The sequence below is a fragment of the Phyllostomus hastatus genome, unplaced genomic scaffold (assembly GCF_019186645.2).
Source record: "Phyllostomus hastatus isolate PE091 unplaced genomic scaffold, TTU_PhHast_1.1 phas_contig_40, whole genome shotgun sequence".
In the NCBI taxonomy this organism is placed as follows: Eukaryota; Metazoa; Chordata; class Mammalia; order Chiroptera; family Phyllostomidae; genus Phyllostomus; species Phyllostomus hastatus.
The window spans coordinates 6,959,418-6,981,312 of NW_025333872.1; the positions used below are offsets into that span (position 1 = coordinate 6,959,418).

Sequence of the window (21,895 nt, forward strand, 5' to 3'; positions counted from 1 at the left end):
ATAAGCAGGACAGGGAGACTGACCACTGATCCTTCTCTGCCCCCAAGCCCAGAAGCTGTGGCCGCCCTGGCATCTCTTCAGCTGCCTGCAGGCCGCACCATGAGCCCCCAGGAGGTAGAAGGGCTGATGGAGTGGACGGTGCGGCAGGTGCAGGAGACGCTGAACCTAGAACCAGATGTGGCTCAGCACCTTTTGGCGCATTCCCACTGGGGCGCCGAACAGCTGCTGCAGAGCTACAGCGAGAACCCCCAGCCACTGCTGCTGGCAGCCGGGCTGCGGGTGCCCAAGGCCCAGGCCGCCCCGGCACGCCCTGACCACTGCCCTGTCTGTGTCAGCCCCCTGGAGGCCGCCGCCGACCTGCCCGCCCTCTGCTGCCTGCACGGCTGCTGCAAGGTGAGGCCACCCGCTCTCTGCTGCCCCGACTCTCTGCTCAGCACAGTTCCTTGGGAACAATTGCTTCCAGCCCCAGCCTGGAACGATTGCTCCTAGCCTGGGAATGTTGGACAGTCTCCTAGTCCCTCTTAACCTAGTTCTGTCATCTGCCTTGACATCCTGAAGGCGGCGGTTAGGATCCAGCATCAGTGGTTCTCAAGCTCTGCTGCATATTACAACCACGCTGGGAGCTTTTAAAGATCCTGGGGCTCATGCTGTACCCCAGGCCAATTAAGTCAGATCTGCAGGTGAAATCCAGGCACATGGAGTTTTAAAAGCACCTCAGGTGATTCCAGTGTTCAGCCAAGTTTGAGAAATATAAATGTGTGCACTGACACACACAGGTCTCACACACACAGTGTACGGTAAGACACTCTATGAGAAGTGTGATTGAACTGGTGATGACCGCAGTTTATGGTTTCCTCCTCACCATTCGAGTCTCCTGACCTTCGAACATCATCGCTTCTTTTATATGGGTAAGGCCAGAGGAGGTTTGCAGTTGTTCATATATGAAGCAATACAATAATTAATAATAATACAGGAATAAACTCTGTTTCATGTATTCACAACTGTAAACCTGCTTTTGCCCTACCCTGGTGTGCACTCATGTATCTCATTTAATACAAAAATAAAAAGTGCTGTAAGCCAGAATAATAGAAGGGGATTGTGGGAAGGCAGGGTTTGCTGTGTTAAAGCCAAGGCAGAGAAGGCGGGCGGCTGGGGAGTGAGCGCTTAGTTCTCCGGGGCTGGGAGGAGGGGTTGAGGTTCCGAGTGCTGCCCGATACTCCCTGCCTCTCAGCTCTTAGGACAGGGTCAGGCCCTCATCGTCGTCAGGATGTGCGCCCCGCGGTCACGAACCCTTGCTGCCTCTTCCAGCAGCGTCTCCCCGTGGTGGGCAGCCTGGGGCACGGGCATTGTGTGCGTGCGTGCGTGTGTGCCAGCACTTTTTCTCCAGCTCTTTGGCTCGGCCCCAAGTTCCTCCTCTCGCATAGGTGCCTGTGCTCGCTTTTTGCCAGGTTCTTATTTCCTTGACACTTCCATTTTTTCGTTCAGCCGATATTTGTCATGAATGTGCTGTGTGCAGAGCATGCGTGGGCGTTTGGGGAAGTCCAAGCAAGAAGCTGCCGGGCGCTGGGAATAACAGCAGGGAGTAGTCTCCGGGACTTGCTCTGGGCCGTTGTGCTGCTTTACTGGTTTGTCATGCTTAATTCCCACCCCAGTTCCCCGTGAGGCTGGCATTGTGCTATCTCCACCTCACAGGCTGCGGGCGGAGGCGCTGGGAGGAGAGGAATGTGCCCAGGGTCAGGATTGGATTTCGGCAGTCTCACACCAGGGCTCTCCCTCCACACCCTTAGGATGAGTGCAGGGAAGAGACTCCAGTGGGGTCTCGTTGTTGGAAGTAACTGGTTTGGGAGTGTGCTGAGGGCCTTGTCAGGGGCCTGGGGCCGGGGAGGCCGGGGAGGCCACTGTCTTAGGGCAGAGAGTGGTGGGCAGAGGGAGGAGCGGGTGAAGGCACGGGGACGCGTCGGGCGGTGGCGGGAGAGGCAGTTTGGCAGGTGGGCACGGCCAGATTGGTCAAGATTGGTATATGGGGGAGGGGAGGGTTTCTATAGGGGAAGCCAGGGTGGGTTTTGAGCAGGGGAGTGATGTGATCTGACTTACATTTTTGAAAGATCACTTTGTGAGGGGAAATAACTTGGACAGAACAAGAGTGGAAGCAGAGACAAGCATTTGGAGATTTGTGCAAAGAGACAAGAGAAGGTGGCCGCGGGCCTGGGGACAGAGGGGAAAGGAGGAGTGGGTGGGTTGGGCTACGTTTGCAGGTAGAGCAGGTCAGACTTGGGGGATCGGAGGTGGGGTTTAGGACTGGGGAGTCGAGGGTGATTCTTGGGTTTTTGACCTGAGCGCCTGGGTGGAAGGGGTGTGTCATCTCTGGCTGAGTTCAGGGCGATCTCAGACCTGGGACTGGGGATTCAGGTCTTTTGTGTCCATGAAGTTTGAGCTGCTTGTTGAACACCCATGTGGGACTGGCAGGTGGACAGGGTTTTCGGATTCCGGATTAAGTGGGGAAGCCTGGCTGGTATTGTCCAAGGAGAGAGAAGCAGGCCCAGGGCGTTGAAGTCGGGGCACACCCACCCTACAGAGGTGTGGAGACAGGGGACCTGAAAACTCAGCTGAGAAAAGTAGGCTGATGGAAGAGGAGGCGGAGCCCTGAGCTAGCGGCAGCTGAACGGCACACACGGCACCCCGGAGAGCTCAGAGCTGGGGAACCCTGGGGTCTGCAGCACTGGAGGTGGCTTCCCGGGGTGAGCCTTGAGTGGTGAGGGGGTTGTCAGAGGGCCAGAGACGCAGTTCCAGTTCCCATTGGGCTGGGCAGTGGGGACAGCATGAGCCGAGAGCAAGCCCGAAGCAGAGGGGCTCCCTAGGGGAGTGAGGCGTCGGCCAGGCTGTCCTCTGTGGCTGGGGGCGGGGGGGGGGGTGGTCCCCGTCGCCTCTGTGTGGCTGCAGGTGAGCCCTCTGAACTTGGAGAAATTTCCTGTTTTATCTTGGAAATACAGGAATTTTGCCTTCAACATCCCAGTTTATCTGGGGTTGTCTCACTTTGTCAAAAGGGGTTTGTTTTGTTTTGTTTTGTACCTTCCTCCGAGTAAAAATAGCCCAGTAAAGTGCTTCCCGTTTGTCCTGGAGCTTTGATGCCATGGATGCATGTCCTTTCCTGGGGTCAGACACATTATTGCAGAAGCTGGCCGTTGGCAGTGTGAGGGAAGGGGCTACTAATGGAGTCTTTTAGGAGGCTCAGGCTGCTGATCACGCAAAAACCAAGTGGGTTTGACCGGGAGGCACAGGGCGGGGAGAACGTCTGGGACGGGCTCCTGCTGCAGTTTGGGAGAGGACCATGGCTTGACTCAGGGTGGGGCAGCGCCATGGGCGCCAGACAAGGGCTCAGGAGGTGGGGGGGTTCTGGCCCTGGGACTGGATGGGAGCCGTGGGGCTGTTTATCAGGATCTGGGCGGTGCTGTGGGCAAGTCTGTTTTGTGGAGAAGAGATCGAGGCTTGAGGCTCGGGGGGAGGAGCTCAGGAGAGGCACTGAGGTGAGCAGGTGGGCCAGGAGGGGAGGCCTCAGCTGTATTCGCAGTGACCGGGGCCAGCCACCCGGCGGGGATGAGGGACCCACCCCCAGGCCCCCTTCCTCTCTGACCTTCTTGCTCTTTCCAGTTCTTGCTCAGAACTTGATTCTTTCTTCTTCTTTGATTCTCTTTCTCCATTTTCTCCATGTCATCCCAACAATAATAATTGGGCTGCTATCCTGGTCCACACATCCCCAAAGATGACTGTGACTTGGGCCAATCCTAGGAAAACACACAGAAGCCAGAGAGATTAGGGTCAGTTTCGAAGTTGATCTAGAGGCAGGCTTGTCTCTGGCCCTCTGCGTCGCTGGGGACAGGGGCTAGATGAGCGACCGGGACGCCATCTCCTTGTGCCACTCCCGCGCTGTCCCTGAGCAGCGCCTGCCTTCCCTCCCAGTCCTGCTGGAGTGAGTATCTGACGACCCGGATAGAGCAGAACCTTGTGATGAACTGCACCTGCCCCATTGCCGACTGCCCTGCCCAGCCCACGGGAGCCTTCATTCGTGCCATCGTCTCCTCGCCAGAGGTCATCTCCAAGGTACCCCCTCCTTTGAGAGAGGCCCTGGGGCACAGCCAGAGGGGTAGACCCCCGGGAGTGGGCTGCTGTGCGGGATACTGGGGAGCCTGGAGAGGCGGCATCCCAGAGAGCCAGGCCCTCACCTGATGACACCACCCGCGCCCCCCCCCCAACAGTATGAGAAGGCCCTCCTTCGTGGCTACGTGGAGAGCTGTTCCAACCTGACCTGGTGCACCAACCCCCAAGGCTGTGACCGCATCCTGTGCCGCCAAGGCCTGGGCTGCGGGACCACCTGCTCCAAGTGCGGCTGGGCCTCCTGCTTCAACTGTAGCTTCCCTGAGGTGGGTGCCCACCCCGGCCTCGATCCTGAGCCCCTGCCCACATCCCACCCCGCTCTGCCCCCCTGCCTGCCACACACACGCAGATTCGGCCTTGTCCTCATTCTCTGCCACCAAGTTGAGCTCCGTTCCTCCTCCTGTGGCCTCCAAGCGGGACCTCCCTCCCTCCCTCCCGCTCCCCCATGCACACCAGCAGCACGGCTGCCCTCAGTAAGGGCTTGGCCGTGTCCTCGCCTCCCCCCCCGCTCTAGGCACACTACCCTGCCAGCTGTGGCCACATGTCTCAGTGGGTCGATGATGGCGGCTACTACGATGGCATGAGTGTGGAGGCGCAGAGCAAGCACCTGGCCAAGCTCATCTCTAAGCGCTGTCCCAGCTGCCAGACTCCCATCGAGAAGAATGAAGGGTGTCTGCAGTAAGAAGGGGGTGCTGTGGGCCCTGGGGGAGGCGGCAGGCGCGAGAGGGAGGGAGGCCTGGCGGTGAGAAAGAGGCAGAGGGGCTTGCTGCAGAGCTGAGCGGCGAGGGCAGTTACTCAGCCACCCACGCTCAGCCCCTCCAGAGTGATTCCTAGAGCTCATGTTCCTTCCCCCACTTAAAAAAAAAAAAGATTTTATATTTTAGAGAGAGGGGAGTGAGGGAAACATTAATGTGCGAGATACATGGATCGGTTGCCTCTAGCTCACCCCCACCAGGGGACCTGGCCCATAACTCAAGCATGTGTTCTGACTGGGAATTGAAATGGTAACCGTCCATTTAGCAGGCTGGTGCTCAGTCCACTGAGCCATACCAGCCAGGGCCCTTACCCCACTTTTAACTCAAGACAGTAAAGGGGAATTTAGGAGCGAAGGTGTATTCAGTAGGAACCGGTAAGGTTAGGACACTAAGGGCATGGAGGAACCAGGGACATCGTCAGCAGTGCATCTAGGCTCCTGGCATCCTTGGTGTGGCCCTGGCCAAAGGCAGGAGTCCTGACCAGCTAGCTTCCTCCATAGCATGACCTGTGCCAAATGCAACCACGGATTCTGCTGGCGCTGCCTCAAGCCCTGGAAGCCAAGTCACAAAGACTATTACAACTGTTCCGCCATGGTAAGGGCACCAGGGAGGGCAGAGACCCATGGGCAGTTGGGCGGGGGGGGCTCTCTGAGGGGCTCTGTGCAGAGGGTCTGTGCAGAGCAGCCCAACAGTTGCTGGGACACTGGGGAGAAGACAGAAGCCAGCTAGGCCTACAGATGCTGGGAGGTCTGCCCTGCGGGGCCTGTGCAAGGGACCAGAGGCCCCAGAGTAGGACTGCTCACACCCAGCTGGCTACGGGAGGGCCGAGGCTGGCTGGGCCTTCCCGGGGCAGCAAGGCAGAGTGGAGAAGAACAAGGGCCGAGTCACAGACCAGTTCCAGCGCTTAGGGTGGGGCTTTGGGTCAGTGTGCTGGTCCTCAGCATTCTCGTTGGTAACGGGTTAGTAACACGACCAACCTCACAGAGTTCCGAGGGTTAGATGAAAAAATCTGGGTAAAGTGTTGGAAGGCCTCTGTGAATAGCAGCCAGTCTGATGAGCCCCATTCCGCCCCAGCAAAGCACAGTAGCCTCTCCGACGTGTCCTTACAGGTGAGCAAGGCAGCTCGCCAAGAGAAGCGGTTCCAGGACTACAATGAGAGGTGTACTTTCCATCACCAGGCCCGGGTGAGGCAGGGGAAAGAGCTGGGTCTGTGGGAAGGTCGGAGGGCGGATGGGTGTGGTCCAGATGGGGACGTGTGTGCACGTGCAGTGCTGAGCCCCTTTCCTCTGTGCAGGAGTTTGCCGTGAACTTATGGAACCGAGTGTCTGCCCTGCACGAGGTGCCCCCACCCAAATCCTTCACCTTCCTCAGCAACGCTTGCCGGGGACTCGAGCAGGCTCGAAAGGTTGTGGTGGGTGGGGGAGGGGAGAGATGGGCCAAGGGGGTCTAGTGGGCTGGGCAGCCGTCCTCTGACCTGTTTGGTTGGAGGGAGTGAGGAAACAGGTGGGAGAGACCTGACTCGGGCTCCCCCAGGTGCTGGCCTACGCCTGCGTGTACAGCTTCTACAACCAGGACACGGAGCAACTGGATGTGGTGGAGCAGCAGACCGAGCACCTGGAGTTGCACACCACTGCCCTGCAGATCCTGCTCGGTGAGCCGCCCGCCTGCACAGCCCTCTTGCCTGCCCCTCCCCTCTGAGCATCCCATTCCAAGGAGCAGGGACTCCACAGCACCCCTACCCCAGCCTCCCACCTGCCGCTGTCCTCTTCCTCTTCCTAATTCTCCATGGCCTCGTCACTGGTACGGGCTGTCAGTGCCTGAGGACACAGGTCTTCACCTGACCTTTGATTTGATTCGGTTTTGTTTCCATCACTGGAGTGTAAGCCTCACGAATGGGTGTCTAGAGCCGGGTCTGGTGGATGTCAGTAGAACTTGGTAGATGTCTCGTGGGGGTTTGTTGGAGGAGGGCGTGGAGGGGAGGGAAGCAGGGTGGAGCCCCCTGCCCTGTGCCCTCTGCAGAGGAGCTCCTGCTGCAGTGCAGAGACCTGGCCGCGGCCTTGCGCCTGCTGCGGGCGGACTGTCTCCACATGGGCCTGGAGCTGCTGCGGCTGATCCAGGAGAGGGTGCTCGCTATCCTGCAGCATTCCACCCAGGTAGGCTGCCCCTGCTCTGGGAGCGCCCAGGCGAAAGGCCGCAAGGGTGGACGGGTATTCGGAGACCTGGGTGTGTGTCCCCGCTCCCAGACTGGCCGCTGGATGCTTTGGACCCTGCCACTTAACCGCCTGGCATTTCCTACAAAATAAAGGAATTAACCCAGATCCAGGCTATTTTGCCAGATCCTTGCTCATCAGATTCACTTGGGGAACTTTTTCAGACATAGTACCCAGATGTGGATTCAGAATCCCAGGAGTGGGGGGCCAGGGGGCTGGGGTCCACCAGAGTAAGATATCTCGGAGATTTCTCTTCAGCTCTAATATGCCGATGTTGGCTACAAACCTGCCCTCAGGGAGCATACAGACTGGTAGTAACTCGGGCAGAAGAGACATGCTCAGCACCATGAGCTCCAGGAACACAGGGCTGGTCTGCCTCACCATCGGGTCCTTGTCCCTGGACCCACGTCCTAGTTAAATCACACAAGGTAGTGGTTTGTGAGGTGCCGCGGCGTGCGAGGGAGAACAGGCGGGAGCACTCCTGCCCGGGTATGGCACCGAGTGGGCCCTCGGAGAATGCTGGCTGAAGGAGTGCTGGGCTCAGAGGCCCAGTGGCCTCTATTGTCCTACTCCTGCATCCTCCCGTCTCTTCGCAGGATTTCCGGGTTAGTCTCCAAGGTCCCTCGTTAGAGGCCCGGGAGGCAAAAGGGTCCAATGTGCCCGGCAGCCAGTGAGTATGGGCAGAGCCTCAGAGGAGCGGGACAGGCCAGGCTCCCGCTGGGGCTGAGCAGCACTCTCTCTCTAGGCCCCAGGGCCCCTCGGGGCTGGAGGCAGCTGAGGAGGAGGAGGAAGGTGATGAGGAGGACGAGGATGAGGTGTCCGCGTGGCAGCAAGATGAGTTTGACGAGGAGCTGGACAACGACAGCTTCTCCTATGACGAGGAGTCCGAGAACCTAGACCGAGACACTTTCTTCTTTGGTGACGAGGAAGAGGATGATGAGGGCTACGACTGAGGGTCAGGACACAGGGAGCCCCTGGAGCCGCCCCAGAGCCACGGGGCCGGGGCCGAGGGGGCCGGGACTCACCCTGTTGTTGTGGGGTATGCAGAGGGAACGATTCCCAGTACCCGCAGCACCTTCTCACGTTTACTGAATAAACTTTTTTCACATACTTCCCTGAAGCACGCTGGGCCGCTCTCCCCGCCGTGTCCCCCCACACACCAGCCCTCCTCATTCTTCAGTTTCCCGTAGACCCCCAGACTCTTTGGTCGCAGACGGCCCAAAGCCGGCCCCTTTGACCCGAGCCGATCACCGATCGCAGCCAGTGAAGGTCCACACGGTGGGGCCGACGCAGGCCTGCCCACTTGCCCCGACCCAGCCCCGGGTCAGAGGAGACGGAACAGCCAGCCCCCGTGGTTGGCTTCCTCTAAGCTCTTGAATGTTCCAGGCAAGGGCCCGAGGGCATTAGAAGTACGCCCCTCTTGGGGTTTCTCTGCATCTGGAAGTGAAGTGCGGTAGGGTGGGAAGAAGATACTATTGAGGCCCGGCCATGGCCCGCCACACACACATACATATGTAAAGTCAGAACTGTAAACATATCTTTTAATTTGGCACTGGGATAAAAGACAGGGATGGTATTACAGCCGAGTCTGGGATCAGAAGAATTGGGTAAAGTGGGGTTCAGTCAAGCGGTTGGGCCGAGGGAAGAAGCCACCTACTCGGGAGGATGAGCCTCAAAATACCGATCCAGCAGGGCCTCCACCTCTCCCTCGTCATAGTCCCACACCTGGAACCGCAAGCCGTCTGCTGCTCCCCGGATCATGGCTGAGAGCACTGGGAAGGCAAAAGAAGGCCAAGGTGCCCCCCCTCTGTACCCCCTGTCTGTGCTCCCTTCCCCAGCCCTAGGGGGAGACACTGTACTCAGAGACACCCCCGCCCCCCCAAAAAAAGGCAGCTGAGGACTGGGTCCCAAGAAAGCTGGGGAGGGAGGGAGTGGCCTTCCTGGGCTCAGCGTGCTCACCTCGGCCCGACTGTGGGCGGAACAGGCACAGGACTTGCTTATTGAGGGCAGCTGCCCGGCCCAGCTCATAGCCGACACCCAAGGATGGCTGGGTCACTTCTGCTACAACCACTGGAAGAAAAACCAGAGTGAGGCTCCATGCCTGGGCTTGTAAGAGAAAGAGGGAAGTGAGTGGTGAGGAGGGAGCTCTAGGGAGTCCTGGGTGGGGAGGCCAGGTGTGTTGGGGGAACCCAGTGCCCAAGAGAGTTCACAGGTAGGAGAGGGGGCCACTCACGGTCCGCCCGCTGCAGCCAGGCCAGGTCCCGATCGTGGATGAGCCTGTCACCCCCAGCAGCCACTTCCCCTGTGGTTGAGAGAGAGCTGGTCAAGGCTGTGCCCGCCCAGGGAGGGCGGGCGGATGGCCCAACACTGAAAGTCCACGGAAAGGAGTAAGGAAATGGAAGAGCTGCAAGACAAATTTGATCCTGTGCAAGGGGGTGTGTGTGAACAGGGCCAGATGAATGGTACAAATGAAATTAAGGGGAGGACTCACTCACTGTGGGTCAGAGTGGTTAGAGGTGGAGAAGGAGGGAGAGCATCCCAGGTGGAGAATGGCAGGCAGGGGCTGGTCCACGCAAAGGAAGGATGGAGGAAGACTAGATTAGAGCCTAATGGAGTGGCGCTCAAGCTTTGGTAGGTACCAGAATCATCTGAGAACTTGATAAAACTACAAAGACCCAAGTGTCAGTGGGCCCAGCCACTTCACAAGTGGTGATTCTCATCCCCACCAAAGTTTGACAACCACTGCCTGAATGCATGCAAAGTGACCCGTGGTTGGTGACGGGAACCGAGGTGGCAGAGGCATCCTGGGGTAAGAGGCCAAGGATCTCGGCTCCAGCTTGGTTAAATGTTACCCTCCAGTACTGTTAAGGCCCACAGCTACCTGCACCAGGACAGAGTCACCACAGAACTTGTTAAAAGCAATTTGAAGGCTTCCTTAGACTACTGTTATGAGATTCTGCATTTAAACAAACTCCCTCATTATATTGGAGCACACTGAAGTCCAGGGACCACCAGGCAGGGGCGGACCGATTGTGGAAACCAACAAACCTCACTTGCACAGGCCCTTCCCAATACCCTAGCAATTTTGTGATTTCATCTTTTTAAAGATGTCTCCCAGAATTTCGTTAGGGCCCACAGATCCTGGCTCTGTCCCTGGGCAGGGCATGGGGAACCACTTCAAGTTTTGTGAGCAGAGATACAACAGTTAGACACAGTTTTCAAACTAGAAGAGTTCAATCAGACCAACCATGTTTTAGACAGAGCCGGCACTAACGATGGATTATCAGAAAAAGGAATAAAGAGAGCAATCCCACTTGCCACCGTGTCGAAGACAATAAAGTAGTTCAGAATAAGTTTAACCAGAGAGCTGAATGGTCTGTACACCGCAAACTATAAGACATGGATAAAAGAAATTGAAGAAGGCACAAATAAATGGAAAGGCATCCCGTGTTGATGGACTGGAAAAATTTGCATTGTTAAAATGTTCGCACTACCCAAAGCCATCTACGGATTCGATGTAATCCCTATTAGGTCACACAGGCATTTCTTACAGAAGTAGAAAAACAATCCTAAAATTTATGGGATCCTGAACAGCCAAAGCAATCCTGAGAAAGAAGAACAAATAGGGGGGCCATCATATTTCCTGATTTCAAGCTATAGTAGAAAGCTATAAAATCAAAACAATATGGTACTGCCATGGAAACAGACACATAGACCCATAGAACGGAATCTCTAGCCCAGAAGCAGCCCTGGCCTGGCGGCTCAGTTGGCTGGAGTGCCATCCTGCACACCAAAAGACTGCAGATTTGATCTTTGGTTGGGGTGCATATGAGAGGCAACCGATAGGTGTTTCTCTTTTTCTCTCTCCCGCCCCCCCAAAAGCAGTAAGTATGTCTTCAGGTGAGGGTAAAAAAGACAGAACTACCATATGCCCCAGCAACCCCACTTGTGGGAATATAACCAAAGGAAACAAAAACACTGTCGCAGAGGTGTCTGCACGCTACGTTCAAAGCGGCATCCTTGACGACAGCCAAGATGCGGAAACAACCTAGGTGTCCGTGGGCGGATGAATAGGTAAAGTTGTGTATGTATAAAATGGTATATTATTCAGCCACGAGAAAGAAGGAAATCCTGCCATTTGGGAAAACATGGAAGGACTTCGGAGGCATTATACTCAGTGAAATAAGTCAGACAAACAGATACTATATGATCTCACTTGTATGTGGAATCTAAAAACAAAAAACAAAACAAAACAAAAAAACAGAAAAATCTAAACTCCTAGCAAAAGAGATTGAATTTGTGGTTACCAGAGGTGGGGGCCGGAGACTGGGAAAATACACGAAGGGGTCAAAAGGTACCAACTTCCTGTTATGAGTACTAGGGATGTAATGTACACGATGACTATAGTTACCACTGCTGTGTGGTTATCTGAAAGTTGTTATAAGAGTAGATTCTAAGAGATCTTATCACAAGGAGAAAAATTATTTCATGAGATAATGGGCATTAACTAAACTTATTGTGTTGATTCTTTCACAACACATGAAGGTCTAATCATTAAACTTGTACAGTGCTAAGTTCATTAGAGCTCAGTAACACTGGGAAGAAAAAAAACAAACACCCACAGCGGCCAGGAGCTAAACACATAAGTAGAAGCCTGATCAGAAGGCGTGAGAGACTGTGGTGATGGAGAGAACTAGGGTCTGTCGGGTCTAAGACAGGATTGACACCCCCACGCCAAAGGCGCACGGCACAGGAGGATAAGCTTCATTGGGGAGCTTATCCCTGGGGAGAAGATGCCAGCGGGTGCAGAAACCCTAGCAGTCCCGTCCACGCCCATTCTGCCCCTCCCTACAAACTACCCCGGCAAGAGTTGGAGAAAGTTCTCCATGAAGAATGTAAAGGTCAGGATAATAACAGAGTGCAGAGACTGTCCAGCTGGATCCGGACACACGAGGTCTGAGTCCGGGCTCCAATTACTTTTAGCGCGAGGCGCTCGCTCCCAGCCAACGGCCCTCAAGGCACAGCGGAGGGCGGCCGCCGCCCGGGGGAGGCAGCTTCAGTAAAGAGGCGGGGCCGCACCCTTCCCGTCCCCGCCGCCCCCCCCCCCAACCCCGCAGCCAGCGCTCCCCGCCCCTGCGGCCTCACCCTGCGCGCCCAGCTCCCCAAACGCCACGTGCTCCGTAAGCACGGTCCCAAAGCGCCGCAGCCGCGACACGATCCGCTGGTACAGCGCCCGGTCCTCGCGTCCGCCGCGGATACTCCCGCAGAAGTACAGGGCCCGACGGCAAGTGTCGCCCGACTGCCCGGGCTCCCCGCGCTCCCGCGCGCCGGCTACGGTCGCCGCCATCCGGCTGCCGTCACCGCTCACCTTTCTGCGCCAGGGGGCGCTAGCCTGAGGCCACGTGATCCGAGCAGAGCCTGCGCCGGGGACATGGTGCTCAAGTGTTCACACCTGTGAAACGGGGAGGAGTGGGGAACGTAGGTGACGGTGCCCATGTCTGGGGAACCCACTGCCTCCTGTATATCTTAACTCTAACTTGTCCCAGAGGAAGTCGCAGTCTTCTGCACCTCACCCACTTCGCTCCCCTCGACCCCACTCTTTGCCATCTCACCAAAGGCAACTCCATCCTCCCAACTGCTCAGGTCCAAAAGCTTGGAGTTATTCTCGACTCCTTTCTTTCTCTCAAACCCTACATGCAACCCATCTGCAACTCTTGTCAGCTCTCCTTCTGACGACTTCCAGAATCTGATGTCCACCCACCACCTGGGCTGCAGCCATGCTCATCCAAGCCTCTGTTACCTCCCTCAACAGTCCCCTGCTGCGCAGTCCGGTCTCCGCTCAGCAGGCCGACTGCGCATGTGAGCACTGACCTTCCTCTGCTCAAACCCTCCAGTGCCTCCTTCCTCACTTAGGGTGAAAACCCAAATTCCACAGTGGCCCACCAGGCCCACGTGACCTGGTAACTCCTCTCTAACCCCAGTTCTAATACTCTCACCAACTTTTCTGCAGCCACACTGGCTTCCTGGCTGTTCCCTTGGGACCTTTTTGCTCTTTTGTCCCTGGATCACTCCCTCAACTCCTCCAAGTCTTTGTTTACACATCATCTTTCCTGACCACCCTCTTCTATAGGGCAGCCTCCTGTTTCCAGTATTCTCTCTCATCCTTCCCTGCTAGCCTTTTCTCTTCTCATGTACCATATACTTTGTTGATTCTGTCGTATATCTTTCTACACCTAGTAGAATGTAAGTCCCTAGGAAGGCAGGACTTTTTATCGGTTTGGTTCACTGCTAATATCCCCAGCTTCTAGATCTGTGCCTGCCACATAGGAAACGTTTATCAAATATTTGTTGGATGAAGGAGTGGATTAAATGAGAAGTTGCATTTGACAGCACTTCGTAATCTGCTCAGCCCTGCAGTAAGCTGATAGAAGCAGGATATTCAGGGAGATAGGCAAATCCAGCATTATTAACTGGTAATAATAATGATTTCCCTCTCATTTTATTATAAAAATCACACAAATATAGCCCTGGCTAGTGTGGCTCAGTGGATTGAGTGCTGGCTTGCAAAGCAAAGGGTTGCCGGTTCGATTCCCAATCAGGGCACATGCCTGGGTTGCAGGCCAGGTCCCCAGTAGGAGTTCGAGAGAGGCAACCACACATTGATGCTTCTCTCCGCATCTCCCTCCCTTCCTCTCTGTCTAAAAATAAATAAATAAATATTTTAAAAAACACACAAATATAGGATAAAATATTAAATGGAACAAGAGGGTGGTATACAGTGGGAAGTGAGTCCTGAGACCCCAAACTCATTCCCCAGAGAAAAGTACCATGGAGTTTCTTCTGAACGGTAATGATTAAAATATCAAAGTATGGGGTTCCAGGGAAGGCATAATAATAATTTTTTAAAACACAGAAAATCAAAGCCTGGCTGGTGTAGCTCAGTGAATTGAGCGCAGGCTGCAAACCGAAGTGTTGCAGGTTTGATTCCCAGTCAGGGCACATGCCTGGGTTGCAGGCCACAGCTCCCAGCAACCGCACATTGATGTTTCTCTCTCTCTCTCTCCCTCCCTTCCCTCTCTAAAAATAAATAAAATCTTAAAAAAAAACACAGAAAGTCAAAGAGAAGGAAGAGGGATTTCAGGGTATTTCTGTCCATTGATGAGTGCAGCCACGGACACATGAGCCAGGCACCTTCACACACACACGCACACACACGCCTTTACGGGGGAAACCTCACCCAGATGACGTGATGGGTACCCTCCTTCACCCTTGTTATCCATGCTCACACCTGCCCTCCATTTCCCCCCACAGGTGAGGAACAGACCTGCACATACACACACAGAGCATCTTGTTCCTGCCTCTGTGTCTTAAAGAAAACAAAGCAGCCTCCATCTCCTTAGGGCCCACACCTCTGATGTAGCTGATGTCCTCTTTCCACCTCAGGCTGAATAAAGTAGAAGGGATAATTTGCCTTTTTCTCCACATGGAAAACAACTCCCTGAGATTGGCTCTATACCCACTGTCAGCTGGTGAGGATGCAGAGCCCTCCGTGGCTGGCAGCTCAGACCTCCCGGCTCAATGCAGAGAGGCCTGAGCTAGGGGGGTGGGGCACCAAGTGATGGGAAGAGGAACCCAGGACAGTGGGCAGTCTGGTGAGGCAGCACAGTGGGGGGAAATAAATCACCGGGTGACGGGAGGCCAGAATCAAATCCTAATTAAGTTACTAATGAGCTCTGTGACCTGAGTCTCAGTTTCCTCATCCGTAAAATTGGTGAAAAATGTTGTTCTGCGTTACTCCCCTGGTCTGTGAAAGCGCTTCACAAAACACACAGTGCTGCATGAAGGTAGGTCATCGTTCAAGTCAACACAATTGTTTTCATTATGGAAAATGTCAAAAAATGTCAGACGTGTGCTAACAGGGAGAATATCAGAAGACTGCTTAGTATATGACTCTATTAAAAAAAAAAATGTCCACCCTAACCAGTGTGGCTCAGCTGGTCGGGTGTCTTCCCTCAAAGTTAAAGGTTGTTGGTTTGATTCCCGGTCAGGGCACATGCCTGGGCTGGGGGTTCTGTCTGGTCAGGACACATATGAGAGGCAACTGATTGATGTTTCTCTCTCACGTCAGTGTTTCTCTCCCTCTCTTACTCCTTCCTTTCCCCTCTCTCTAATAAATAAATAAAGTCTTTAGAAGAAATGTCCACAAAAGGCATAGGATGCCCCTCTCTAAAGGCATCTCTTTAGAGAGACAGAAAGAGGGCAGCAGAGGCTGGGACGAGAGCGGCCATTGAGTGCAGAAGGCCTGAGGAACCTTTCCGAGGGTGTGGAAACATTCTGAAGTTGGCTGAATCACATACTATACTTTCTTTACCCACCCAGCCGTCAATGACATCAGTGAACACTTAGGCTGTTCCTAGGTCTTGGCTATTGTAAACAATGCTGCAGTGACGTGGGGGTGCACATATCTTTTCAAGATAGTGACTTCACTTCCTTTGGATAAATGTCCAGATGTGGAATTTCTGGGTCATACAGTAGTTCTATTTTAATTTTTTGAGGAACCTCCACACTGTTTTCCATCGTGGCTGCACCAATTTTCGATCCTACCAACAATGCACAAAGATGCCCTTCCCTCTGCATCCTCACTGACACTAGTAAATTCCTCGATTTCTGACAGCAGCCATTGGAATAGGTGTGAGGTGGTGCCTCACTGTGGTTTTGATTTGCATTTCCCTGATGGTTAGTGATGTCGCGCACCTTTCCATGTACCTGTTGGCCACCTGTATGTTTTCTTTGGGAAAATGTCTGTTTTAGATCCTGTTTATTTTAAAATCAGTTTTTTTTCTATTGAGTTCTATGAGCTCTTTATATACTTTAGATACTAATTCCTTACCCGATATATGATTTGCAAATATTTTCTCCCATTCCATTGGTTCCCTTTTTATTTTGTCGATGGTTTCCTTGACTGTATACCTTTCCATGTTTCATGACCAAAAACCAGGCAGAATGTATGACACAGTATGTCTGAACACTGGCCATCAGGCAGCACAGGACAGCGATCCTGGAAGGACTGAAAATAAGCCAGGTGAGCTCTGCGTTTGCCTCGGCATGTTGCCTGCGGGATTTCCAGGCTGTAGGCAGCAGGAACCCAGGCTGAGCCTGGCTGTCTCGGAGCTGAGGAGACTGAATGGGGAGTCCAGGGAGGCCTAGGTAGCTAGTTTGTGGGGGAGAGCACAGGATAGGAGAGAGAGCTCTGGAACATTCAGAGGGTTTCCTGTGACAGTCAGCTGAGGACTGACCAGCACATAGGTGTGAGGAAACTCTCTCTGAGGTGGGAAAAGAACCATCTAAAAGGAGCAGAGAAAACGGTCCTCAGTACTCACTCAAGGATGGAAAGAGTGCTTGTTCCCTCGAGCTGATGTGGGAAACCTCATAATTCATGGGGCATTGGGTAAGTTATACCAAAGGTTTTCACCTTAGTGGTGGGGAAAGATCAGCCCCGGGCTAGAGGCTGCTCAGGTCCCACATAACAAAGACTTAAAAAGAAAGCCTTGGAAAGATCAAACTGTTTCTAAGTAAATAAACTGCAGCCCAGAATGGAGCTCAAGAATATTTACTGAAATGGAAAAATATCCAGGATCCAATGAAGTAAAATTCACAATATTTGGCATCCAGTAAAAAATTACAGTAGGGATAGGAGCAGAAAAATATGACCCATGGTGAGAAAAAAATTGAAACTAATCCAGAAATTACTCAGATAATAAATTAGTAGACAAGTGCATTAAAAGAGTTGTCACAATTATTTGATATGTTTAAGAAGTTAGAAGAAAAATTGAATATGGAAGATTTTTAAAGACCCAGATTGAACTTCTAGAGATGTAAGCTACAATGAAAATATGCTACAAAAGAAAAGGTTAATAAACTTGACTACAGAGCAGTAGAAACTACCCACGTGAAATGCAGTGAGTAGAAGGCCAGGGGAACGGACAGAGCACGGTGGGGGCGGGGGGGGGGATGACTTCAAGCACCCAGTGTTCAGGGTGACTGGGTTCCCTGAGGGAAAGCAGAGGGCAGAATACATATTTAAGAAAATAATGGTTGAAACATTTTCAAACTTGATGAGTGTAAATCCATAGACACAAGAAGCTCAACAAATCCCAAGCACAAGAAAAATGAAACTGCAGCAAGGCACATCATAACGAAATAGCTTAACATCAGTGATAAAGAGAAAATCTTAAAAGTGGTCAGAATAGAAAAAGACACGTGACAGAGAAACAAAGATAAGGATGACTGCAGATTTCCCATCAGAGACAATGCAAACAAGAAGAAACTAGAGCAACATTTTTTAAGTACGGAAAAAATTCTAACCCAGTCAGACTGTATATTATTTCTGGTCAGAATTCTTTTTAAAAATTGATTTTTAGAGAGAGAAGAGGAGGAAGAGAGGGAGAGAGAGAGAGAGATCAATTTGTCATTCCACTTATTCATGCACTCATTGGTTGATTCTTGTGTGTGCCCTGACCTGAGGTGAAACTTGCAAACTTAGTGTATCAGGACAACGCTCTAACCAACCGAGCTACCCGACTGGGGCTCTGCTGAGAATTCTTCAATGATTTTCTGTCTAAAGTCCTGATTGCCCTGGGCACTGACTCTGAGACAGAGATGATCGTGCGGTACAGACTTATTGGGAAGTGCTCTGAGGCCCAGCCTCTGTGGAGGAGTGAAGAGAGCAGTATTGAGTAGAGGGGGAGTTGAGCTCTGATGCAATCTCAGTAGAAGCTGACCCTATCAGGAGTTTTGAAAATGAATGTCCCTTCAGAGTTGTCCCAAGCCGGGGGCACAGGTGAGGCCTTTGTACTCACGGGTCAATCATTGATCAGGGATGGGATGCCCCAGGAGGGGCGCATGGTCTTGGATGAGGCATCTCCTCAGGCCAGGGGCAATTCCCAGAGAAGGAGTCAGCCCAGATTCTGACGGGGCATCTGGGTGGCTCACCACACTGCCCAGTACACTTTCCAAAATGAAGTGGAGAAAACCCTATCTTCTTAGCACAGCACAAAAGGCCCTTCATCTTGCACAGGCCTATGCCCAGCTCACCTCAGGCTGTCCTCTCCACCTGGAAATCTCTCTCACCCTCTGCCTGGGTTCCATTTATCTGTTGGAAAGCTCCTTCTAATCCTTCGGATTACAGTTGAATGCGCCTCCTCTGAGACTCCTCCTCTGCCTGTTCTTGCAGACTCAGGGACACTTCCTCCCAGCAGAGTGGTGAGGAGCATGGGCTTGAGCCAGGGTTTGAATCCCAGCTCTGCTACTTGCTAGCTGTGCAACCTGAGGCGAATTATTCAAATTTCTGTAACTTAGTTTCTTCATCTGTAAAACAGGTACCATATTAGCACTGCTCCCTCATAGGGCTGTTCTGAGACATGAATGAGTTAACGTGTAAAGTCAGAATAGTGACTGGCAGGAGTAAACAGTTGCTGCTATTGTTGTTGTCGCCGTTATTGAAAGTGTTCAGTGTGCTTTACTGAAGGCATGAGGGTGGAAGGAAGGACCTGAGAGAGACGAAGGACAAAGTGTGTTCAGGCAATGTGGAGCGATCCAGAAGGGCAGGGACAGCCTCTGCGGGCCTATGTTGGGAAGGATTTTTCATGTCACAGTAAAGAGCGTGCATCTTATTTGGTAAGCGGTAAGAGACAAGGGGTGGGGGAGAGGGGGGAGAGGGAGAGAGAGGGAGGGAGAGAGGGAGAGAGAGGGAGGGAGGGAGGGAGGGAGGGGTACAGACAGGCTGAGCTAAGAGATAAAGTGCATGTGTAGTGGGGTGAGAGTTACAGGTGAGGGGTGGTGTTGGAGGAATCGGCGGCGGGAACAGATGGCAGGTGAGGGGAAATGAGTTTAGAGGGAAGTAACAGAACCATGGAGGGTGGAGTGGGGAATCAGTTGAGGCTGACGGGGACCGATGCGGAGTTGTAGAAACATGCTGGGAGTGAAGATAAAAAGGGTGATGGGGACAGGTGAGGTTTATGGAGACAGGTAAGGAGAGATGGGGCTCTGCTGGGGGACGGGGATCAAGTGAACGGTTGAGACCCGCGAGGAGACCCTAAGAGCCAGAGCAGGACCGCGCGCGCGGCGAGAGAGAGCCCTAGAGCTGTCGGAGTGGAGAAAGAGCAGAGCAGAATGTGATGTCAGAGAAAGGGCGGTGATGTAAGAGCCGGGGCGGTGGGGCGGTGATGTCAGGGCTGGTGCTGATGCTGGCGGCGCAGTGCATTGTGGGCAGCTCCCCGCTCTGCCGCTGTCCCTGCCGCCGCCCGAGGAGGATCGGGGCCGGGCCGGGCCGGGCCGGGATGGTCCCGGTCGGGAGGCCGCCGCCGGAGGGAGCGGGCCGCCCAGCGCCGCACTGAGCAGCCCCCGCCCCCGCCCCCGCCCCGCCGCAGCCCCGGGGGATGCGCCGCCCCAAGCCGCTGCCCTCGCCGCCGCCGCAGCGTCAGCCGCAGCGGGCCCGGAGCAGGTGAGGCGCGGCGGGGCGGGCGGGGGTCGGGGGTCGGGGGTCGGGTGGGGGCTGCTTGCACGGGCCCGGCGGGCCTCGGCCTGGCTCCCCTCCCAGCGCAGCCTTCCCCAGCGCCCCCCCCTGCTGCTGTCTCCGCCCGGGCTGGGACGCCGGCCTACACATCCTGGGCCGCATCCGAGGCCTGGACCGGCTCCCTGCCCCCCACACATGCCCACCCTCTCCCGCCTGCGCTCCAGGGGTTTTGCTCCTCGCTCCTCACCTCAGTCCCTGTGCGTGTGGCTTCAGTCTCCTGTCACTCCCGACAAGTCTTTCCAGCTTTCTGCATAACCTCTCTCTCTTGTCCTCGGTCCCTCCATTTCTTCCACCAGCCTTCTTACCAACTACCTCGCCCCTTCATGTGCCCAGAAACCCCTCCTGGTCCTGGAGTCCTCCTCCGCCATCTCGACATCTCGCCTGTCTCTCTGTCTCACCCAGCCCCCTCCTCTGACCCTGTCACCCCGGTCCCTTTCACTCCCCTCTGCCCCCTCCCACACATCTTTCCATCTGTTTCCATCACCCCTCACCGGTCTCCTGTAGCCCTCCTTACCTGCGGTCCCACATTCCCACACACACTTGGCTCACACCTTGCAGAGTTACACATGAACACCTATGCTCACACACCGTGAGAAGCTCCCGACGACTTAGGCATGTTGCTGTCGGTCTGTCTGTCTCTCTCATCACTAGCCCCTCGCTCTCAGACATGCCCTCTCTGCCGCATGTTCATTGAGACCTCCTCCACGAGCCCTCTCTCACTGCACACACAGGCCCCACACGCCCAAACCAAGGGTTCTAAGGGGGCAGTAACGGGGCAGCCGAGTGACTTTTGTTCACAGCTCCCAGTCCTAGTCTGAGTTAAGTGTAGTCCTCTGAGGCAGAGAGGGGGAGGGATAGTGGGTAGGGAGAGGCAGGGAACCCTCATTCATCCTCCTGCCTCCACTCTTTCTTTTCCCACCTCACCTGCTCCTTCTTGACTTGCCCACCTATAAAATGGGAGCAGGACCCAAATTTTTCTCATCAACCTGTAGAATCCACCATCACAGGGCTGGAAGGCTCACCAGAGTTCACCCAATTCAGCTCCTCGAGGCTCCCTCCCACTGGTTCAATTGCTTCTTTCATCTTGTCCTCAACCTGTCCCCTCCACCTATACTCCAGGATGCGCCCTCCCACCCCTACCTCTCCCTTCATCTTGCCGTGGCCCTCTGGGCCCTGCAAGTTCCTGCCCCACAGGCCACCTGACAGAAGGAGCGCAGAGGCCCGAGTGATGGCCCCACAGTTCTAATACTCTGAAGTAGTGTGGATTGGAGGAGACAGTCAGCTGAGTCATTTGAACACAGAAAGAGTGACATGCTCTCTCCCCATGGAGATCCCTTCTCCACATGTCCCTCACGGCATACCATGCCCTGTCGAAGGCTGGTTCCATGCCTTCACCGTTCCGTGCTGCTCCCTGTATCAGGAGCCCTGGGGAGTCATCCCATTCCAAGGAACGACAGGTTTATGGAATTCCCATGCTATCCATCGATATCTTAGACACTTTCCTCCTCTCTCCCACCACCCCAAACCCAGCCTGAGTGACTTCCTTCCATCTGTGACTCTCCAGGGTCATTGTGAGGGCAGTGCAGTGTGCTTGTAAAAAGTGTAGTGGGAAAGAAAAGAAGAAAAGATCTTCATTCTGTTCATGCACTGGGTTGGCAGAGGGCTCAAAATGTTATCTCTCCTGGCCCCTGCCTACACACGTTATCACACACTGAGACATGAAAACATGCACAAGCACCCACAGACACAGGTGTGCAGACAGAACCACAAAGACACACACAGACACACATGCAGACATGTATGTGCACACACTTGCATCTTTCTAACACTAGCTGGCCCCCAACCCTTACAGTTGGGATACTCTCCCTGGTATTCAGCTTCTACCTATCCTAATGCAACAGGGGCTGTGTTCTTTCTCGCTGGTTCCTGAGCAGACAGTAGAAAGGTGTGGTCAGAGGCTCTGTCCCCCCATGCCCACTCAGACCTGCTGCTCCCTGTCACTCCTGTTAGGTGGCTCTCACTCCCCTGGAGTCCCCAGTTCCTCGAAGTCCAGCCCGCCTCTCTCCGAGTGTCCACACAGCTGCTATTCCTCTAAAATCCATGTCGAGTCCACTGCCTTATGTTCACTTCTTCGCTCCCATCCTTGTTTGGTTGGGGAGCTCACCACTGAGAATGGGTGTGCCTCTCAGCAGCTGCCTCCTCCT

General features: G+C 54.2%; 3 protein-coding genes across 3 annotated transcripts in view; 2 read left to right on the forward strand and 1 right to left on the reverse strand.

The window, feature by feature from the left end:
• The window catches only part of CUL9 (cullin 9), a 37,874-nt gene extending 29,637 nt beyond the window's left edge, over positions 1-8,237 (forward strand). The window contains exons 31-41 of the mRNA XM_045843240.1: positions 48-393; positions 3,958-4,098; positions 4,254-4,418; positions 4,667-4,830; positions 5,408-5,501; positions 6,017-6,091; positions 6,202-6,312; positions 6,441-6,558; positions 6,927-7,060; positions 7,714-7,787; positions 7,863-8,237. Of these exons, the coding sequence (XP_045699196.1) occupies positions 48-393; positions 3,958-4,098; positions 4,254-4,418; positions 4,667-4,830; positions 5,408-5,501; positions 6,017-6,091; positions 6,202-6,312; positions 6,441-6,558; positions 6,927-7,060; positions 7,714-7,787; positions 7,863-8,070 (1,630 nt within the window). The 3' untranslated portion in view covers positions 8,071-8,237. The remainder of the gene's footprint in view (positions 1-47; positions 394-3,957; positions 4,099-4,253; positions 4,419-4,666; positions 4,831-5,407; positions 5,502-6,016; positions 6,092-6,201; positions 6,313-6,440; positions 6,559-6,926; positions 7,061-7,713; positions 7,788-7,862) is intronic.
• A 395-nt stretch (positions 8,238-8,632) lies between these two features.
• On the reverse strand, positions 8,633-12,486 carry DNPH1 (2'-deoxynucleoside 5'-phosphate N-hydrolase 1). The gene is made up of 4 exons (XM_045843814.1): positions 12,263-12,486; positions 9,351-9,419; positions 9,077-9,187; positions 8,633-8,889 (listed from the first exon to the last, which is right to left on the reverse strand). The coding sequence occupies exons 1-4, from the start codon at positions 12,462-12,464 to the stop codon at positions 8,771-8,773; spliced, it is 501 nt and encodes a 166-aa protein (XP_045699770.1). The 5' UTR covers positions 12,465-12,486; the 3' UTR covers positions 8,633-8,770.
• Positions 12,487-19,540: 7,054 nt separating this feature from the next.
• TTBK1 (tau tubulin kinase 1) overlaps positions 19,541-21,895 on the forward strand; it is a 40,403-nt gene continuing 38,048 nt past the window's right edge. Inside the window, exon 1 of the mRNA XM_045843110.1 lies at positions 19,541-19,619. The gene's annotated coding sequence lies outside the window, so the exon portion shown is untranslated. The remainder of the gene's footprint in view (positions 19,620-21,895) is intronic.

Excerpts from the sequence above, each read along its gene's own strand:
- DNPH1 (XM_045843814.1), bottom strand. The coding sequence starts at position 12,464 with ATGGCGGCGACCGTAGCCGGCGCGCGGGAGCGCGGGGAGCCCGGGCAG. Across the intron at positions 9,420-12,262 it reads TGGGGAGCTGGGCGCGCAGG|GGGAAGTGGCTGCTGGGGGT; the intron begins GTGAGGCCGCAG and ends TCTCAACCACAG. Across the intron at positions 8,890-9,076 it reads CCGCCCACAGTCGGGCCGAG|TGCTCTCAGCCATGATCCGG; the intron begins GTGAGCACGCTG and ends TTGCCTTCCCAG.